This window comes from Panthera onca, chromosome C1, assembly GCF_046562875.1.
Source record: "Panthera onca isolate mPanOnc1 chromosome C1, mPanOnc1 haplotype 2, whole genome shotgun sequence".
Taxonomy (NCBI): domain Eukaryota; kingdom Metazoa; phylum Chordata; class Mammalia; order Carnivora; family Felidae; genus Panthera; species Panthera onca.
In genome coordinates this window covers 197,648,223-197,665,702 of record NC_138346.1, presented here as the reverse complement: position 1 = coordinate 197,665,702, position 17,480 = coordinate 197,648,223, and the positions used below count along the sequence as shown (strand labels likewise).

At 55.0% G+C, this 17,480-nt stretch overlaps 1 protein-coding gene across 4 annotated transcripts in view; it reads right to left on the bottom strand.

Moving 5' to 3' along the window:
- Window positions 1–5,107: 5,107 nt before the first annotated feature.
- The window catches only part of COL16A1 (collagen type XVI alpha 1 chain), a 49,652-nt gene continuing 37,279 nt past the window's right edge, over window positions 5,108–17,480 (bottom strand). For all 4 annotated transcript variants that reach the window (XM_060624957.3, XM_060624956.3, XM_060624955.3 and 1 more), the window contains 15 exons: window positions 15,353–15,424; window positions 15,193–15,246; window positions 14,530–14,574; window positions 14,269–14,313; window positions 13,893–13,946; window positions 13,413–13,466; window positions 11,260–11,310; window positions 10,824–10,913; window positions 9,296–9,331; window positions 8,869–8,913; window positions 7,745–7,933; window positions 7,295–7,361; window positions 6,418–6,594; window positions 6,162–6,239; window positions 5,108–5,446 (listed from right to left, as the gene is read on the bottom strand). In XM_060624957.3, coding sequence (XP_060480940.2) covers window positions 5,244–5,446; window positions 6,162–6,239; window positions 6,418–6,594; window positions 7,295–7,361; window positions 7,745–7,933; window positions 8,869–8,913; window positions 9,296–9,331; window positions 10,824–10,913; window positions 11,260–11,310; window positions 13,413–13,466; window positions 13,893–13,946; window positions 14,269–14,313; window positions 14,530–14,574; window positions 15,193–15,246; window positions 15,353–15,424 — 1,260 coding nt within the window. In that variant the 3' untranslated portion in view covers window positions 5,108–5,243. The remainder of the gene's footprint in view (window positions 5,447–6,161; window positions 6,240–6,417; window positions 6,595–7,294; window positions 7,362–7,744; window positions 7,934–8,868; window positions 8,914–9,295; window positions 9,332–10,823; window positions 10,914–11,259; window positions 11,311–13,412; window positions 13,467–13,892; window positions 13,947–14,268; window positions 14,314–14,529; window positions 14,575–15,192; window positions 15,247–15,352; window positions 15,425–17,480) is intronic.

Sequence of the window (17,480 nt, the reverse complement as noted above, 5' to 3'; positions counted from 1 at the left end):
TGTGGCCTCTGTTTCTCCACATATTTTCCCATTTCCATTTGCTCTACTTCCAAAGTAAACCCACATCTACTCTTTTCTCCCTGTTTGCACTATCACTTTAATCCAAGACTCCGTCATCTGTGGCCTGCGTCACTGCAGTAGCCTCATGGTCAATGTCCTTGCTTTCACTCTTTCCCCACACTCTATTCTTCGCGGAGCAGCCACAGTGTTTGTCTTATATGTAAATTAGATCGTGTTATTCCTGGGCTTACATTCCTCCAGAGGCTTCCCATACCTCTTAAAATAAAAGCTAAACACAGCCTTATGAACTTCATGGCCCCGTGTGACCAACACCTTGCCTGTGTCTCCAGCCTCACTTCCTGCTCCTGCTGTCCCCCTCTGTTCCAGCCATGCTGACCTGGTCTTCACCCATGGAACTGAGCTCATTCCTACCTCCGGATTTTTGGATTAGCTCTTCCCTCTGTCTGGAATGCTCCTGCCTTGACTCTTCACAGGCTGGCCCCTACCTTGCCAACCAGGTTTTGGTTCAAATATCCCCTTGTGGGGATAGGGACATTCCTTGACACCACATCTAAAGTAGCACTGTTCCCCCACATTCTAGTCATCTGTCATCTCACACTGTTTTAGTTTTTCATACCACTTGTCACTGTTTGAATGTCCTATTTAAAGTTTACATGCATATTGCAGGATTGTTCTTTTCTTATTCACTCCCGTATCCCCAGTGCCTAGAATAGTGCCTGGCATGAATTTAATAAATGTTATTAGACATCACCATCATCACCGTCATCCTGTATTGAATGCTAACTATGTGCCCATTGTTGTGCTAAGTACAATGTGTTGTTTTATTTCCACTACGGCACTTTGAGATAGATATTTCTGCTCGTTTATAATGAGGAACTGAGGCTGAAAAGAGGCTACGTGACTTCCTTACTATCAAAAAGGTAAATGGAGAGGTCAGGATTTAAACCCAGGTGCACATCTTTTAACTACTCAGTACTTAGTAGTCTTGTCTTAATCTTATAAGCCGCCTCCCTTTCACCCAGTCCCCCCAAAAATGGGTAGAATCAAATTGCAAAATCTCAGAAAGGAAGAAGTCCTGCAGTGTGGGCTGAAGGTCAAGGGGTATTTGCTGGGAGAGAAAATAGGTGATACCTGGGCGGCAAGATGCACACTCATTTCATTCCACAAAAATATTAAACCTATTGCATTCCCACCCCTTGCCAGGCTCTGTTCTAGGTGCTGAGGATTAAATGTCTATGAAAATCTCAAACCCCTAACCCCCTCTGCCCGGCAAAGTGTTCCTAGGAGAACATTCTGCTGGCTGTCTTTGCTTTTTAGGTTCCTAGGAGAACGTTCTGTTGGATGTCTGTGCTTTTTAGGTTCCTAGGAGAACGTTCTGTTGGATGTCTGTGCTTTTTAGGTTCCTAGGAGAACGTTCTGTTGGATGTCTGTGCTTTTTAGGTTCCTAGGAGAACGTTCTGTTGGATGTCTGTGCTTTTTTAGGGGCAAGAGTATCCAAGTTCTCTCTCGGGTACTGAGACCAGCCAACGCCAACATCCAGGGCTGTGCCTCGGAGGACGTGGGGCAGGCCCAGGTGTGTTTATTTTGGAGCACGCTGGATAAAAGGGGGATCAGGATCTTCCAAAGATCGAAAAACAATCAGCTCATTTCCAAAACCTCAACTACCTGAGGCAGACAGAGGTGGGTGGGGAAGTTCCTGTTATTGTTTCAGCTTCAGCCAAAGGGGAACACTTGGATTCCAGTCCTTTTGTAAAGCACGGAGCACTTTGCTGAGTTCGTGGGGGCTCTGTGGTTGACCAGTTAGAGGTGAGGCAGAGCTTGGTAATGGAAGGGCCATCCGCTGGAAAATATCACCTCCTCTAGGGACACATCATACGCCCCCCCTCCCCCCCCCCCCCCCCCCCCCGGCATCCTGGCTCAGCTCCAAGCTCCGGTATTGCTTACTGAGAAGGAATACCGACGGTCACCTAATTATTGTGGAATTAATTCTCTTTGATTCCAACGAGAGCCAGTCCTGAAATTTAAATTGCAGTCGGATGCTGTGGAGGAGAGGTTGATATGCAGCTTTCCGCAGAACCAACAGAAAAATGAGAACAGCAGACGTGGCATTTTGGCCACACTTCTTTTCCATTATGGGATCATATAGAGACTACATTGATATATTCTATTCCCGTAAATTATTCAGGACAACAACAAAAAAGCTAGTCTCGTAATGGGGCTCACAGACCACATGTGAAGAAAGCGTCTAGATTCTGTTGAATTCTGGTGACAGGGGAAACTATTAATGACAAAAAAGGAAGGTTTAAATTCCAGAAGGCATCAAATTGGGGATTTTTCTCTGCGGAAAGAGTGTGCAGCAGCCTTTTCTCCCTCTCGCAGAGCGGAGCGTTTCTCACATTCTCACTTTTCAATTTGCTGCCAGTGAAGTCCCCAGCAGGCAAACCTGACCCAGCGGCCCCCTGCATAAAACCCTTGTCTCCCACTGCCTGTGCTGCCCACCATCCGCATTCCAACCACAAGACACGGTCCCCCTGTCACTCAGCACGCTGTGCTTAGCCACCTCTGGACCTTGGCGCATGGTGTTCCCTCTGCTTGAGGTCCCTCAGCCCTGCGCTCCCCTGGCGCCTGGTACTGCCCCACCCTTCCACTTTGTTGTAATTGCTTGTTTTCCGTGGGTGCGGGGGCCACATCTCTCCTGTTTGCCCCGGACTCCCTGTGACAGTTCCTGGCACAAAAATAGTGAGAGAAAACAGGCTCACCAAGTTAGATGTTACCAATTTGAATGATCTGTATGCTACCTTTATTTTTTTTTTTAAGTTTATTTATTTATTTTGAGAGAGAGAGAGAGTGCATGTGAGCAGGGGAGTGGCAGAGAGAGGGGGAGGGAGAGAATCCCAAGCAGGGTCCCTGCTGTCGGTGCAGAGTCTGACATGGGGCTGGATCCTACAAACCCGTGAGATCATGACCTGAGCCAAAATCAAAAGTCAGACACTTTACCCACTGAGCCACCCAGGCGTCTCTGTATGCTGCCTTTAAAGCCTGGAATATACTGAGAAATGAAGACCAAAGAATAACAGGGCAGGAATGTGAGAGAGCCACCTAAAAGGAGTGGAAATCTTACGCCCCTCCTTCCTTTCTCTTCAGCTTACCCAGCTCCCAAACTTATGAGCAAAATCCATGGATTTTTTTTTTTTTTTTTTTTTTTTTTTTTTTTTTTTGCTGACCACAGTAACAGAAGAGACTATAAAATCCAGCTTTCCATCTGGTTCTTCATGGTCCAAGAAAATAGAGCAATTCCAAACTCCAGGGAGACAAGCACTCAAATCACGACAGCTTAAACCAGCCTGTTATGGACTCCCCTAAAGAGTAGCATGAATTTGACTCTGGAAGAAAAGGAAAGAAAGCCTCATTCACTATGTAAGGATGGATTCCCTGGGGGCCCTCAAAGGGGGATGCGTGTGATGTTTCCCCATAGTAATATTCCCCTCTGGCCTTCAAAGCCAATGCGCTCAACCCAACAGCTGGTCCTGCTTTTCTCTCTCTACTCACGCCAATGTCCTTATCACGAGGCCAGTCATCAGTTAGCGCTTCGCAGACTGGGCCGAAAGTGGAAGCGGGCCTTCCAATGGGAACGCTTTAACATCTGTCCTCATCCACTGTCCAATGCTGGCTGCTACTTCAATGCAAATATGATGCGTTTGCTTTTTCATGTTTTATGTTAGAACCAGGGTTAGCTGGGAATTGCTGATGAGGGACGAAGTAAGAATCGGCACCTCGTTAATCTAAAAGCATCACGGGAGACACCGAGGCGTGCTCCAGAGCCTGCCGGATATCATTCCCCTGGCCACGGGCACACCTCTGCTCCTGGCAGGAGGAAAATAGGGCAAAGGTTCAGAAAAGCCATCAGTGGGCTGGTCTCCCGGCATTTGGGGCCCTACCGGAGGAGGGAGTTTTCAGAACTATGCTGGACATGCCAGCTCCGGAGAGATGACAGCCAGTTTGAAGGCTTCAGGCAGTTTGGATAAGCATCTAGACTCTGGGTGCATTTCTGAGCCTGCTCTGTGATCCCTTTGAAGTCTATCCAACTTAAATAAACCCTCCAGAAAGCTGGGACCAGTAAAAAGGCTTTCTTTAGAAGTCCCTCTGGACGTGCCCTGTTGCTTTCTCACAGGGCAGTCAGCCCATCAGCACAAGAGATGTGAAAAAGACAGAAGGAAGAGGCTTGAGATGGAATGTTTCCATAATATTCAACTTGCTCTCTCTCTCTCTCTTTTTTTTTTTTTGGTCTTCTTTTCTTCCTGGCCTTTTTATATATTGAGAAGGAGACGGCAGATAGATCACCAAATTCCCAGCGGACTTTGAAGACCCTGCGCTTAGATCTGATCATGGCTTGCCCATGACCCCTGTGCCCTTTCCGCCGATGCAGCCTGTTTCTGAAGGCCTCGGCTGAGACGTGTGGGAAAAGCACCACACGCGTTAGATGAACAAGGTTTAACAAAAGATGCCATTTGGGGTCCAGGAGAGCTGGTGACAGGGCCATGCACCGGTACAGGCAGAAGGTTCCATTTCATTTCCCGGAGAAGCGGTCCCTGGTTGCCTAGGCCGGGCGCTGAAGCCTAGCTTTCCTCGCTGGGTGGCATTTCCCCAGGTGCAACGTGGATTGGCTCTGGGCCGCGCTCAAGAAGTCAGAAGGGTGGGCAGAGGGTGGGTGGGGAACTGAGCACTGGTTTCTCTCGGAAGCAAACAGGGAGGGGCCTTTATGAGCCATAAGTTGGGCCTTCATACCTGCTTTTAGCTCATTGGTGAGGACAGGCTGAGTGATGCCCCCACTCTGACTTTGAGAGGCGCGCCACGAAGGGCAGGACCCGAAGTCCACAGAGGACCGAAGCATGACTCGAAGCATCTAGAGAGGATTGCTGAGCTGGGGGCACCTTATACAGCAGCATCCCACAACTCCACAACTCCACTCGTTGGCCACAAACACGTGGGAAATGCCCTTTTTTGACCCCGGGACCACACGACAGAAGGGGGATGACAGAGAGGCAGGGGCAGCACCAGAGAACCCCACTGGAAGTGGGGTTGCATGTAGTTTTATTTATTTATTGGTAAAAAAATATTAATAGCAATTAAGAAACACAAAACATTCACAACCCATCACAGAGTCCTGTACGTGTCGGCCATTTATTCCCAATGGAATCCTTCATCTGACGGAGGCCGTGATTTCAGCCGAAAGGCCCCTTCATGTTTTTCATGGGCGGGTACTGCTGCTCCATCGGCATGGCCCCAAAGCAGTCAGAGGGGTTACAGTGGCCAGCCTTGCCTGGCTGGCCCATGGGACCCGGAGGGCCAGGGATGCCCGGAATGCCTTGCTGGCCCATGGGTCCGGTCGCGCCCATCTTACCATACCCTGGAGGGCCTTGAGGACCTAGGGAGGGAAGAGTCAGAGAGGGGAGGTCAGGAGACCCAGGCGACAAAGAAGAAATCATGGTCACGGTACCTAACACCTTACGTCTGATAAATATTTGTCAGGCTGTAACAGGTTTTCACGGACACCTGATCTGATCCTTCCGTTAATTTAACAGTAACAACATTACTGGCTGGTTTTATTGGGAGCTTCCACGTGCCAGGCACCAGGCGAGTGCTTCTGATGCATAATTCGATGAATCTTCACGACCATTCCGTGAGAAAGAAACGATTACCTCATTTTGTAGATGAGGACACAGGCTCAGAGAGATCGCACACTCGGGAGTTCGAGTGTTCAGTGAGGCCGGGTCTCAGAGCCAGGCCGTCGGGCTTTGGTCACTTCTCTTTTAGGCTATGCAGCCTGACTTAGCGACCTTCTCAAGGTTCGACAGCCAGCGTGGCGCCGAGCAGGACATGAACTCTCATTCGCTGGCCCCACCATATCTGGCTGTCTTCCCCTGTGTCCTGCTCGCCCAGTTTAGGACCTGGGGACGGGCCCTGGGCCTTCTGCTCCACCCCCACCCCCCCCCCCCCGCCCCCGGCACACACTGGCATTACCGTGATAGACCTGTAGTTATTTGAGGTTCTACACAACTATATTGTGCTGTAGAAGGAACATAAGGAAAGCAGATACCAGCTGCTTGAGATTCATGCTCTCAGATTCTGGCTCTTCCTACCTGGGGGGCCGGGGAGACCATTTTCGCCAGCCATGCCAATACCAATGTCCCCCTTTTCACCTTTGGTACCGGGCAATCCTGAGACAAAAGGAATAAAATAAGTCCTATTCCTGAGCGGAGAAATGACACCCCAGTGAGATTATTTGAAACACACACATACACACAAATATCTTATTCGCAATGGACCTCATGCAATGCTCTTGTCTGCCCCAAAGAGTCACATGTGCACCTCGGGGGCACCGGAGGGCAGAGCTACCTCTCATTCCTGGCACACCCTGGCGTCCTTCTCTGCCGATCTGACCAGGAAGTCCTGGTGATCCCGGAGCGCCTGGCCGGCCCGGAGCCCCATCCTTTCCTGGGGGTCCTGGTCGTCCCGGAGCTGCGGCCATCTCCATGGGGAACTGCATCCTGGAGGTGTAATAAGCCATCCTCTCTGTAAGAAAGCACAGGGACAGGTCCCAGGGTGTCCCAGGGACTCAGACGGATGCAGACGGGCCACCAGCATGGAGTCCAAAGCCGCCTTTCTTCAAAGGGCAGTCAGAGCAAGGAACACGCCTCCCGTGCCCTCGCCTTCACCATCCTTTGCACGCTGGTCTTTCGACAGCACGGACCTGATCAGGGCCTCCCTCTTCTCCAACACCCTCATTAGTCTACCGCTGGCTTCACAAGAAGGTCCGGACTCCTTGCTTTGCATTCAAGGTCTGCTTCCCAAGCAAGATGGCTAGCACCATCAGGACAGGGGCCACGTTCTCCCCAGGCCCTAGCACGGCCCTGCCGGATGAACAAGTGCACGGGAAAAAAGCGTAGAAGCGAAACCACACCAGCTAGCTTATGGCTGCTGCTTGCCCCTCTATTTAGAGCTCGCTTCATGCAGACTCGTTTGATTTCAGCTTCCCTGTCTGTCTCCTCTGCTGCAGTGGGGGCTCGGGGAGGGCAGGGAGATTCATTGTATCTCAGGGCAGAGCAGGTGATAAGGAAGGTCTGAAGTCTGATTGAACATATGCCTGTAAGTGGGCGAGGAGGGGTCTGGGGCGGAGGATTGGGCTCTAAAGGAAAAGGAGGCCAAGGCAGGGCAGAGAAACAGTGGGGAAAAGCCAGCAGCACCCACTGCCGCCCAGCCAGCTGCCAATTACCATCAAACATTTTAATGATCTCTTGTCTGATAAACCTCTTGATTTCATCATAATTCACCATGTCTCCCTGAGGAAAAAAAAAAAAGAAAAGAAAAGAAAACCTGCCTCAATTATCCTTCCAAGCCTGATACTCTCCCCCTGGGAATAGACTTTGTGGAAAGAAAGGATAAGGAAGGGAACAAAGCTTCTAGGAGCGTCCCACAGATACTTAATCCAAGGTCCTAACCACCACCCCCCCCCCCCGCCCCGAATTGGTGCATGACATTTTGTGGATCAGTGCATTTTCCTGGGGAGAGGGTTCCCACGCCTCCCAGCTCTCCCAAGCAAGGTTAAGAACCACCTATGTGGGAGTCATGCTCTTTCCCTCGGGGGCTTCTACAATGGTCTCTGCTCCACCCTGGATGCCTGCTCTGTGCGGCGGTGCCCCTGGCTGCCAGCCGTTCCCCTTACCATGGAGCCAGGCACCCCAGGCAATCCAGGGCTTCCCGCAGGCCCCGGAGATCCAGGGTGGCCTCTCTCTCCTGCAGGACCCGGTGGCCCAACGGGCCCCATGGAGCCACTCTTGCCGGGCCCACCAGGCATGCCAGCTCTTCCCTTCTCTCCTGCCTGGCCCTTCTGTCCGGAAGGTCCCGGATCACCCTACAAGGACAGGAAAGCCATAACCAGCATTGCCAAGGACTATCAAGTCCACCTTATTATGTCTCAGCAATCAGCCTCTCTCTCTGTCTCTCACCCTCTCTCTCTCTCTCTCTCCCCATCCCCCCCACCCGGCCCCTGGCATCTTCTTCTGACTGTGGTCACAGCATCCAACAAGCTTGCCTGGCCTCACAGCTCCCAGAGCAGTCTGGGTCCTTCGAAAAGACAGTTCTTCATGCTGTTACTCCCTGTTTAGAAATTCTGATGCCTCCCAGCTGCCTTCAGGCTAAAGAGTTGATTCCTTGGCCAGGCATTCAAGATCATTCACGATGTGGTTCCCATCACCTCTTTTCCAGGTTCATCTCCCTGCCCTCGAACCTACAGCCATGCCTCATTGCTTATAAGTCTCTGCTTCAGCCACGCTGTCTTAGCCTTCCTTTCGTGGAATGCCCTCTCCCTCCTTCTACCCGGCTCACTCCTCCTGCTCAGCTGAAATACTCCTGTCCTATGCACAGCCTCCCTGACTCCCCGGGCTGACTTGGGTGCTGTGTCTAATCTTCTGTAAAGCTTGCCATGCCCTAGCATAAGTGTGGCTGGACGAAGTGAGTGGCTACTGTTCAGAGACTTCTGTTTAGCCAAAGCTGGGACAGAGGACCTGGAACATGAGAGGGAGCAGGTGCCAGCAGCATGAATGAATCAATCAACTGGTCAATGAGTGAATGAACTTGAGATTTCCACCCTCCCAATCGTAGCTAAGAAATAGGCCCCCGTGAGAAACTTTCAGAGATGAGGTTGCTGCAAATTCTGAGTTCTGCCCACTTTTTTCTTCCTGCCCGCTGGCCTTCCTGTGTCTCTTCTCCATGGCTAAAGTCATAGCTTGGAGCTGGCCTTAATCACTTGTGAGTTTTTCATCTCAAAACCAGCCAGTGCCCACTCACCTTTGGACCAGGGGGTCCATAAAGTCCCTGTTTTCCAGGGGGTCCCTAGAGAAAAGCAAAAGTCGGGGGTCAAGTCTAGGCAGCATCTCTGAGCCGTCCTGGGGAGGCAGGTGTCATGAAAGGACCACCTTCCACAACCCTAGGGCCCGGGCTGTGTCCAGCTGGGCTCTGGGTGAGGAAGGGCGACAGCCTCCCTTCTGTTGGCTGACAGCTAGAAGGGAGAATGATGTCCCCTAGGGCATCATCGTGTTGGTTGGGTCCCTTGTCACAGACAAAAAGAGGTGAGAAGTCAGAATGAAAGGGCCAGCGCATGGCATATTGGAAGGCGTTCAGGGAGTGATTACTGAGCGAAGGAAGCAGGGTGGGGGCAAGGCGAGGGGCAAGCAGCAGCATCCCCAAGGGAAGGAGAAACCCAACACAACAGTACCTCTTTGCCAGCTGCACCGTCCGCACCAGGCTCACCCTGTGGAGTAGAGAGTGGTAAAAAGCCATCAGCACCACCCCAGCATGGCATCTGGCTCCCCTTACCCGCTACGCGTGCCCAGCCCCTGTGCCACGAAGGAACCATGATCCTCTAGCCCTCACCCTCAGCCGCTCTGGACACAGGCCATGGAAACTTAGAACCCCACCCCACACTCCAGCCTGTCCCGGAGCCCCACGCTGGCAGCCCGGGCCGCCTCCCTGACTGCGCTATGCAAGGGACAAGCAGACTGCGCCTGCCTGGCTCCTGGCTTGAGGTCCCAGCATCTCGCGGGATCCCTAGCTGTGAGTTTCTGTTACATGTTTGCCAAACAAAGGCAGTAATTGTGAACCTTTGTCCTCAGTGAGGTCCCGGAGACAGGCCAGGGTGGCCTGAGCCTGCTCCCTCCCCAGGACAGGACAGGCCACACACCCTGGGCCCAGCCTGCTTCTGGAATGATTGTGGGGAAGAGGAATCTGGGATCGCAAGGCAACTGGCAGATTCAGCTAGGGACCCTGGAGGCTCCTGAGCCTACAGGCAGGGAGGGACAGAGGCTTGGAGGGACCCGCCTGCCCCAGGGCCCTGGCGAGAATCCGAGTGAGTAGGTGAGACTCGGCCCTCTTGGCGGATGCACCAACCATCACCCCCGCACGGGCAGGAGTCGTCCACCTCATTGAGGCCACCAGCTCCAGGGTCATGGCCACTGCTCCCAGAAGAAAATCTCCCGACCCGGGGGCTAGGAGACCTGGGCTCCTGCCTCAATTTCCCCAGGAGAGTTCATCCCTGAGACTGGCAATCCATCCACCTGATGTGGGTCAATTGTCTGGAACCTTGGAAAGAGGGAGTATTGTAGAGTGGCTAAGGACGACGAAAGTTCAGGAATCTGGCAGGCTTTTCCACTCGCTAGCTATGTGACGGTGGGCAACCTATTTAACCTTGCTGAGCTTCGGTTTTCTCATCTGTAAAATGGGAACGATCAGACCTACTAAACGGGATTGCGGTACGGATTAAATGACAAAATGTCAAGCACTTAGCTCACCATTCAGTGCGTTGTCAGTGACCAATATGTCATAGGTCTTAGTACTAAACACTAGCTGAGACCAAGGACCAGTTTGCGAGTTGCCAAGAGGGCTGTGGTAACGGCTCTGCATTTCTGGTTCCTGACATTCACAGATTCTCTGTGGTTACCGGAGAGCTCCCCCAGGGAGGGGGCAGGGCAGGGGCAGAACAGGCGCCAAGTGTCCCCTGCCTGACCCCTAGGGTGGTGCATGGTCAGAGGCAGAGGCCTGGAGTGCGCTTGGCAAGCACTGGCTTGCAGAACTTGTCCTTTCTTCCAGATTCGATGTGATCTCGTTGGGCACAAGTTCCACGCTGCCATCTTCCCTGCTAACCGCCTCTCCTCCCCTGGAGACCCCAGATGCGTGGGGCTGTGCTCGACTGACAAAGCCAAATGTCCCTTTCCCTCGGGGCTGTGCAGTAAGATGTGGGGTCTTACCGGGGGGCCAGGGTGTCCGGGGGTCCCAGGCTGGCCTGGAAGGCCTAGCAGGCCCCTTTCTCCAGGGGCTCCCCGGTCTCCTTTTAGGCCCTGGAGAGAAGGGAGGTGGGTGGTGAGAGGGGACGGGAGAGACAGCAGTGAACCCCACAGAGCAGAGAGGCAGGCGTGATTGTATGCCAGGGACCATGCACCCACCCCCCAGGCCCTGTGGGGCAGGGTGGCGTGGCCTGAACCTGAGGCCGGGGCCTGTGATGGCCTCCAGCCCTCTCCAAAGGCCTTTACTGAATGCCACCTGGGGAGACCCAGGAGGTGGGAGAGGCTGAAGGCAGGGAAGGAGGGGGACAGGCACAAATTGTTCTCACCACCCCCCTCTGTGAAAGAAGCCCCAGCCAGAGTCCTGGGAGGGAGGGAGGGACGAGGGGAGTAGATCACTCACCACTGCAGAGATCCCAGCTGGGCCCGGCTGGCCTGGAGGTCCCGGTGGCCCCTAAAGAAACATGAAGACAGCGGGATGGAAAGAGTCTCCAATAATAAGGGCCCCCCAAGAGGCAGCGAGGGACCAAAGGCAGGAACAGGCCCAGAACTTCAGCAACTCCATCCCTCTTCCCTCAACCCTCCTTCCCTTCTGGTCTCGCACTTGAGCTTCTCCCAAAAAACTTGTGCCAGAGCTGACACCCAGGGGGGGTCCCCGAGCTCACAGGACCTTCACGCCTGCCGTGCACTGAATGGTTCATCTTGGGCTGTGCCAAAGGGATGATCTGGAAACCACAGCCAGAGCCGAGGGCAGGGGGCAAAGGCCTGAAGGTTAACTACGTGGGCCTGGGGACTTCTGAGGCCCTCCTAGCTCCTCTCCTCCTGTTCTGTAGGAGAAGCAGGGGCTCAACTCGAACCCCAGAGACCCAGTGGATAAGCCTGGCCTCAGGCCTTGGGTCTCCCACTCTGCTGTCCCTGGAGAGCGGTGGGACTCAACACACAGAGTGCTGTCACCCTCCTGGGCTGGGGCAGGGCTGGAATGCCATCCCCATCTCTGAGTCAAGTTCAAGTTCAAGTCAAGTTGAGCTCTGAGTCAGCTCAAGTGCCAGCTCCCTGGCCAGAGCTACCCCTCTGAAGCCCAGGGCACAGCTCTCTCTCCCAGCATGTCCCTCCACACTCCCAGATGGAAAGTTCTGGAGGCACGGACTCTGTTCCACTCATCACAAGTCTTCTGGGGGCGGGAATGCCCGGCACTGGGACTGGCACGGAGCAGGGGCTGAAGCTGGGCAGACGGAGGTGAGAGGAGGAAACTTGTGCCCCCTCCCCCCAGCCCCCCGATGAGTCCTCAATGGGATCACAAATCAGTGTGTGGCTCCTTTCATCTGCAGTGTGAACAGGGACTAGGCTGGACCTGGGGTCCCTAATCCGGGGCCGCTAGACCCCTTGAGATCCATACACGCACTGATGAGGACCCGAGAGTTCCTCTTTTTGATCATGAGCTATTTTTAACACTTCCAGAAGCCTCCTGGAAACTGTACATCTGCCACAACAGGGCTGCAATCAAACGCCAGAGTGTTTCCTTTGCTCAGGAACCCCATCAGCTCTAGCTGTCACACTGATCAAAGGCGCCCATAGGCAGCCATCTATGTTACTGAGGAGTAAATTCAGATGGGAAACTCATTATTGCTTAATAACTGTCCTCTCCAAGTCGTCTTACCTTTGTAAGTGCACCACCCATGCACCCAGCCGCCCACCCACGCGCAGGAGTCATCCCTGGTTCCTCTCCCTCCACCGCTCCCCGCACCCCCCCATCCAAGTCGGCAGCAAGTACTCCAAACACAGCCCATCTGCCACCCCAGCTCCACCCGACCATCCACCATCCAGGGACACCTCGGCTGCCACCCGTGCCCCTCGCCTCCTGAGGTCCTCCAAGGTCCGAGGTCGTCACCAGGTCCTCTGGAAGCATAGCTTTCTGGCTCCCACTCATGTCTTTCTCAAACTCCATTCCAGCCATGCTGACCTTGGAGCTCCCCGGACACACCGGGCCCCTCCCTGCCTCGGGCTCCTTGCGTCAGCTGCCTTCCCCCACCCCCCGCCCCCCCGACTCCTGCCTGGACGTTCTCCCCCCAGACTGCTGGACAGATGGCTCCTTCTTGTCATTCAGGCCTCGGCTCAAATGCCACTTCTGCAGTAAAGGTTCCTCTAAAGGCGCCTCCCAGGCCCTCCCGGTGACATCACATGGCTGCCTGAAGCTTTCGCATTAATTTGTTTGTTTGTTGGGCCTGCGTGGAAGCTCTGGGATCAGGGGACCTTGTCTGTCTCGCTCCCTGTCACAGCCCAATGCTTGGAACAGTGCCTGGCATGGAGCAGGTGCTCAATTATTGTTTGTCGAATAACTGAATGATCTCTGTTTGATCAGTAAGCTCAAATGTGCCCAGAAAATAAGAAAATGGCAGAAAGCCTGGGGACCACTGGATTAGGTGAGCCCAAGGCCCCTTATTGCTCTGTAGGGCTGCCCCTGTGGTCAGTTCTTTCAGGCCATCACCGGCTTGCCCACCCCAGCCCCAAGAGGATCCTAACTCTAATAGAGGCAGAGGCAAAAATGGTTTAACTCACAATATGGCCAGGGGGGCCGGGTCTTCCCTGAGGTCCCATGGCACCAGGCTCACCCTATAGGAGCCAGAAAAAAAAAAAAAAAGCAATACAGAAACAGACTTACACACACGGGGTGGTTAGTGGGAAGGAGGCTGAGCAGAGCAGGTAGGACACCGATAGAGGAGCTGAGCTGAGTCCTGGCCTCCAGGCCCATGCTTTCTGGGGCCTGAGAGACCAGCCCTGCCCATGAGTATTGTTGGAGACAGATGTCAGAGCCCCCAGCCTGAGAAGGCCAGGCCTTGCTTTTTAGGTGAGTGATCCAACAACCTGCAGGGAGGGGAACCAGTTGCAGGAGGAAGGAGGAGGTGAAGGTGTGTATCTTGGGGCAACACCTCCCCCAGAAGGCCCAGGAGAGAAGGCAGCCCCTTGGCCAGTAAGTCTTGGACTCAGCAGAGCCCCAAAGGCTGCCTGAAGGTAGCACGTATGGACCTCAGCCCTTACCTCTGCTCCTGGCCGGCCACTGCTGCCTGGGGGCCCTGGTTTCCCACAGTCACCCTGCAAGAGAGAGGGCCAGCTGGAACTCGACAGACCTCTATTTGGCTCCCCCAGCCCCAAGGCGACCCCACATCCGAGGAGTCCTGCCCCCTGCCCAGACTCTGGCCAGCAGCCCTCGGATGCTCTCGGGCTGGTGGACGGCAGAGCCTGACCCGATCCGCTAGGCCCCGGTGGTCTCAGGAGGCTTGGATGCTGGGACGGCGTCTCAGCCAAGCCTCAGGTGGCACGTCCACTGGTGCCAGGCTGCCATGTCTGCCTGGGGTCAGGCCTTGGGTATGGCCGAGAAAACCTGCTTGGCAGAAGTCGCCAGGCCCTTCCTTACCTTTGGTCCTGGGAGGCCAGGGTGTCCCGTTTTTCCCTTGAAGCCCTGGAAGGAAAAGTGGGAGGCTGCCTCGGGCCCTCGCCTCAAGCAGAGGCGACTTCCCTTGCCTCCTTCCTCAGGTTGAAGGAATCAGACCCATCCAAAGTCACAACCTGGTCCTCAGCGGATCTGGATTCGGGCTGCCCACCCTCTAAGGCAGAGCCCGCACCCGTCAGCTTTGGGACCTCCCCGCTCCCGACTCCTTCCTGCAGCTCAACTTACCGGGGGTCCCATGAGTCCAGGAGGGCCAGCGGGGCCAGGGTCCCCCTGTGGAAGAGACCAGGGGCATTGAGACAGGATGAGCACTCATTTCCCACTGTCTTCCCTCTCGGCAGCCCCTCCCCCGGCTATCCCAGGATGGAGGGAATGTCATGGGAGGCAGAGGGAAGAATCCAAGCTGGGCTTGGTCTCTGACTGGCTGTGGACCCTGAGTGAATCCCAGCCCTCTCTGAGCCCCGATTTTCCTTCTTTTGGGTACAGAAGGGGGTTGACTCTGATGCTCTGCCCTTTGCCATGTCGCATCCCTTTCACATTCCCCAGCAGCACCAGACCCAGGGATCCGGGGCTGCTCAGGTCCTGCCAGGTCTGCGGCCTGTTTTTCTGACACCCGGCCTAGTTTCTTTAGTATCCTGAATTTCTGGATATAAATCCACCCCCTTCACTGCCTGCCTTTGGTGAGACCCGGCTCATCCAACCTGGTTAAGGCTACCAGAAGAACCAAGGAACCAAGGCCTCCGGTGCCATCAGAGAAGGGGGTGTGTGGCCAGGAGCAGGTGGAGGGAAGGCAGGGGTGTGGGGGAGGGGATTCCGTTTCCTTCATCGGGGTTCCATTGGCTTTGGCTCTTGGAGGAGGAAAGAGAAGGGAAGGGGTGCCCATCCTCTCACCCTCAAGCCAGGCTTGCCGTCCTTCCCATCCAGACCATCCAGGCCAGCAGGGCCCTAGAAACAGGAAAAAGGAATGTGTGCATGCCTGCCGGAGCCCCAGCACACGTACGCACGCATGCACACTGCACGTACCTGGCAGGCTAAGAGGACACACACTCACCTGGATCCCAGGTGATCCTGGTGGCCCAGGGGGACCAGGCATGCCTGGTGGGCCTCGGATGCCTTCACTGCCCTGGAAAGGAGCCGACCCCCACAACACAGTCAGCAGGGCCTTGCCCACCACCACCCCCCAAGCCCCCACCCCCGGGGGATGAGGCCCTAGGCGCCGGGTTCTGATGATTACTGGAAGTCAGGACCGCTGGTTTCCAGCCCCAGTTCTGCTGGATGTATTCCACACCACTCCCCCAGAAGGATCTGTCTTTGTCTGCAAAGCATCCCTCTTTCTGCACTGTGATATGAGGAAGGGACAGAGCCTGTTCGGTCTAGCACCTTCTTCAGGGTTGACCCAGGGACTGGCACAGTGGGTGTGCAGTAACGTGTACAGACTGAAGGCATACATTCAGCGCGCGTCGGTCCCCACAAAGTGCCAAGCACTATATAGCCTCTGATTCTTCCCTGTCCTCAAGGAGCTCACGGTCCAGCTCGGAAGAGGGGGCCGCTCACTCTGGCCAGGGGTCAGGGAGAGTGTCACAGAAGCGTCACCAGATGCTAGACTCTGAAGGATAGGTGGGATTCAGGCAAGTGGACAAGTAGAAAAGAGCCTGCCGGAGGGAACTTCAGAGAACGATACAGATTTGGAAGTGGTCACATGCCTGGCCTGGCCAGCATGTCTGGGGAGCCAGTGTGACAGGAGGGGTGGGAGGCAAGCCTGGAGGCTCTAGGTAGAGCCTGACAGGGGGTGTGCCCGGAACACCGTGCTAGAGTCTATCCGACAGACCAGTGCTTTTCCCACTGTACTCCTCAGAGCCCTGGGGGTTCCTGGAGGAGCGTCAGAGATGGGGGCACAAAGTGGGAGCCCAGAGGGTGGGACCCAAGACCCTTGCTCCCGCCTCAGTCAGAGCAGCTCCACTCATATCTGATTGAGAGTTCACGGGAGCTTCTGTGTGATGACAGGGCTCAGGAACTTCAACATAATGTCTGGGAACCACTGCAACAGGCACTGGGGAGCCACTGATGGTTCAAAGCAGGGGAGTGATGAGGACCAAGGTGTGAGCTAGAATGTTCACCGGAGAAGGGAGGAGGCAAGCAGCTTGGTGTGGAGGGCTGCTGGGTACCCCAGGGGAGAGAGGGTAGCTGCCCTGGGGCAGTGGCTGTGGAGCTGGCCAAGGGGAAATGATCTAGCTAGAGACACCCCTCACCCTCCCATGGGGGGGTGGGGAGGAAAGCCCCCCGTGGCATTGCAATGCCATCAGCTACCAGGAGGGGTCAGCACAGCCCCAGAAAATGTCAGTCCCACAGGGAGTCGGGACAGAGAACCACTGGCCAGAGGTTTGGGATTCTCTGCAGTGACCAGCCTAAGGAGAGCAGGCAGTGCTGGGGGTACAGAGCCAGCACGGAGGGCTCTGGCAGGGGCTCCCACTGAGAAGGGAGGTGACACCCACCACCACCTCAGCCGCGCTGGCTCTGGGGAGGCAGGGAGGCGCCTGGGGGCTCACCTGGGCTGGGAGAGAAGTCTCAGCTCTGTTGCTATTTTGCTGTGTGCCCCTGGGACGCCCCTAACCTCTCTGAGCCTCGTTTCCTCACCGGGACAGTGAGAAGTTAGACCAAGGTGGCCCTTTCAGTAGTCCCTTCTAGCTCTGAGAGCTGTGCGGCGTGTGTTTTCAGAGGAAAGAGGCTCTGTCCAAGGTTGTAGGCCTCTTACCTCTCCCTTTGGGTCATAAACGCCCCCTCCCACCCCAAGCTTACAAGTCAATTTGGGGCCTCATTACACTACCCAGCCATCACATTTGGGGAGCCCAAGTGTTGGGAAGAGACAGGAGTGACAGCCCCCAGACCACGGCAGAGCTAGTCTCCAAACCCAGGGCAGCCAGCGCAGGGGCTTCCCAGGCTGCTGTCCTTCTGACCCTTGTCATCAGCTCACAGGCCATGCCTGCCCCCCTTGGGCCCCTGGGGACAATCTGAGCACGCTTCCTTCCTGCCGTTTTCAGACCCAGAAGGCAAATGGCCAAGCTGCTCTGGCTTCAGGACTGTGGGGTTTCCAGTCTGGATGTGCTCCCCTCCTTCGCTCAGCTCCTCCCTCTCCCCCTTGAGTCCCCGCCTCTGACTACGCTCCCTGCCTCATCCCCACC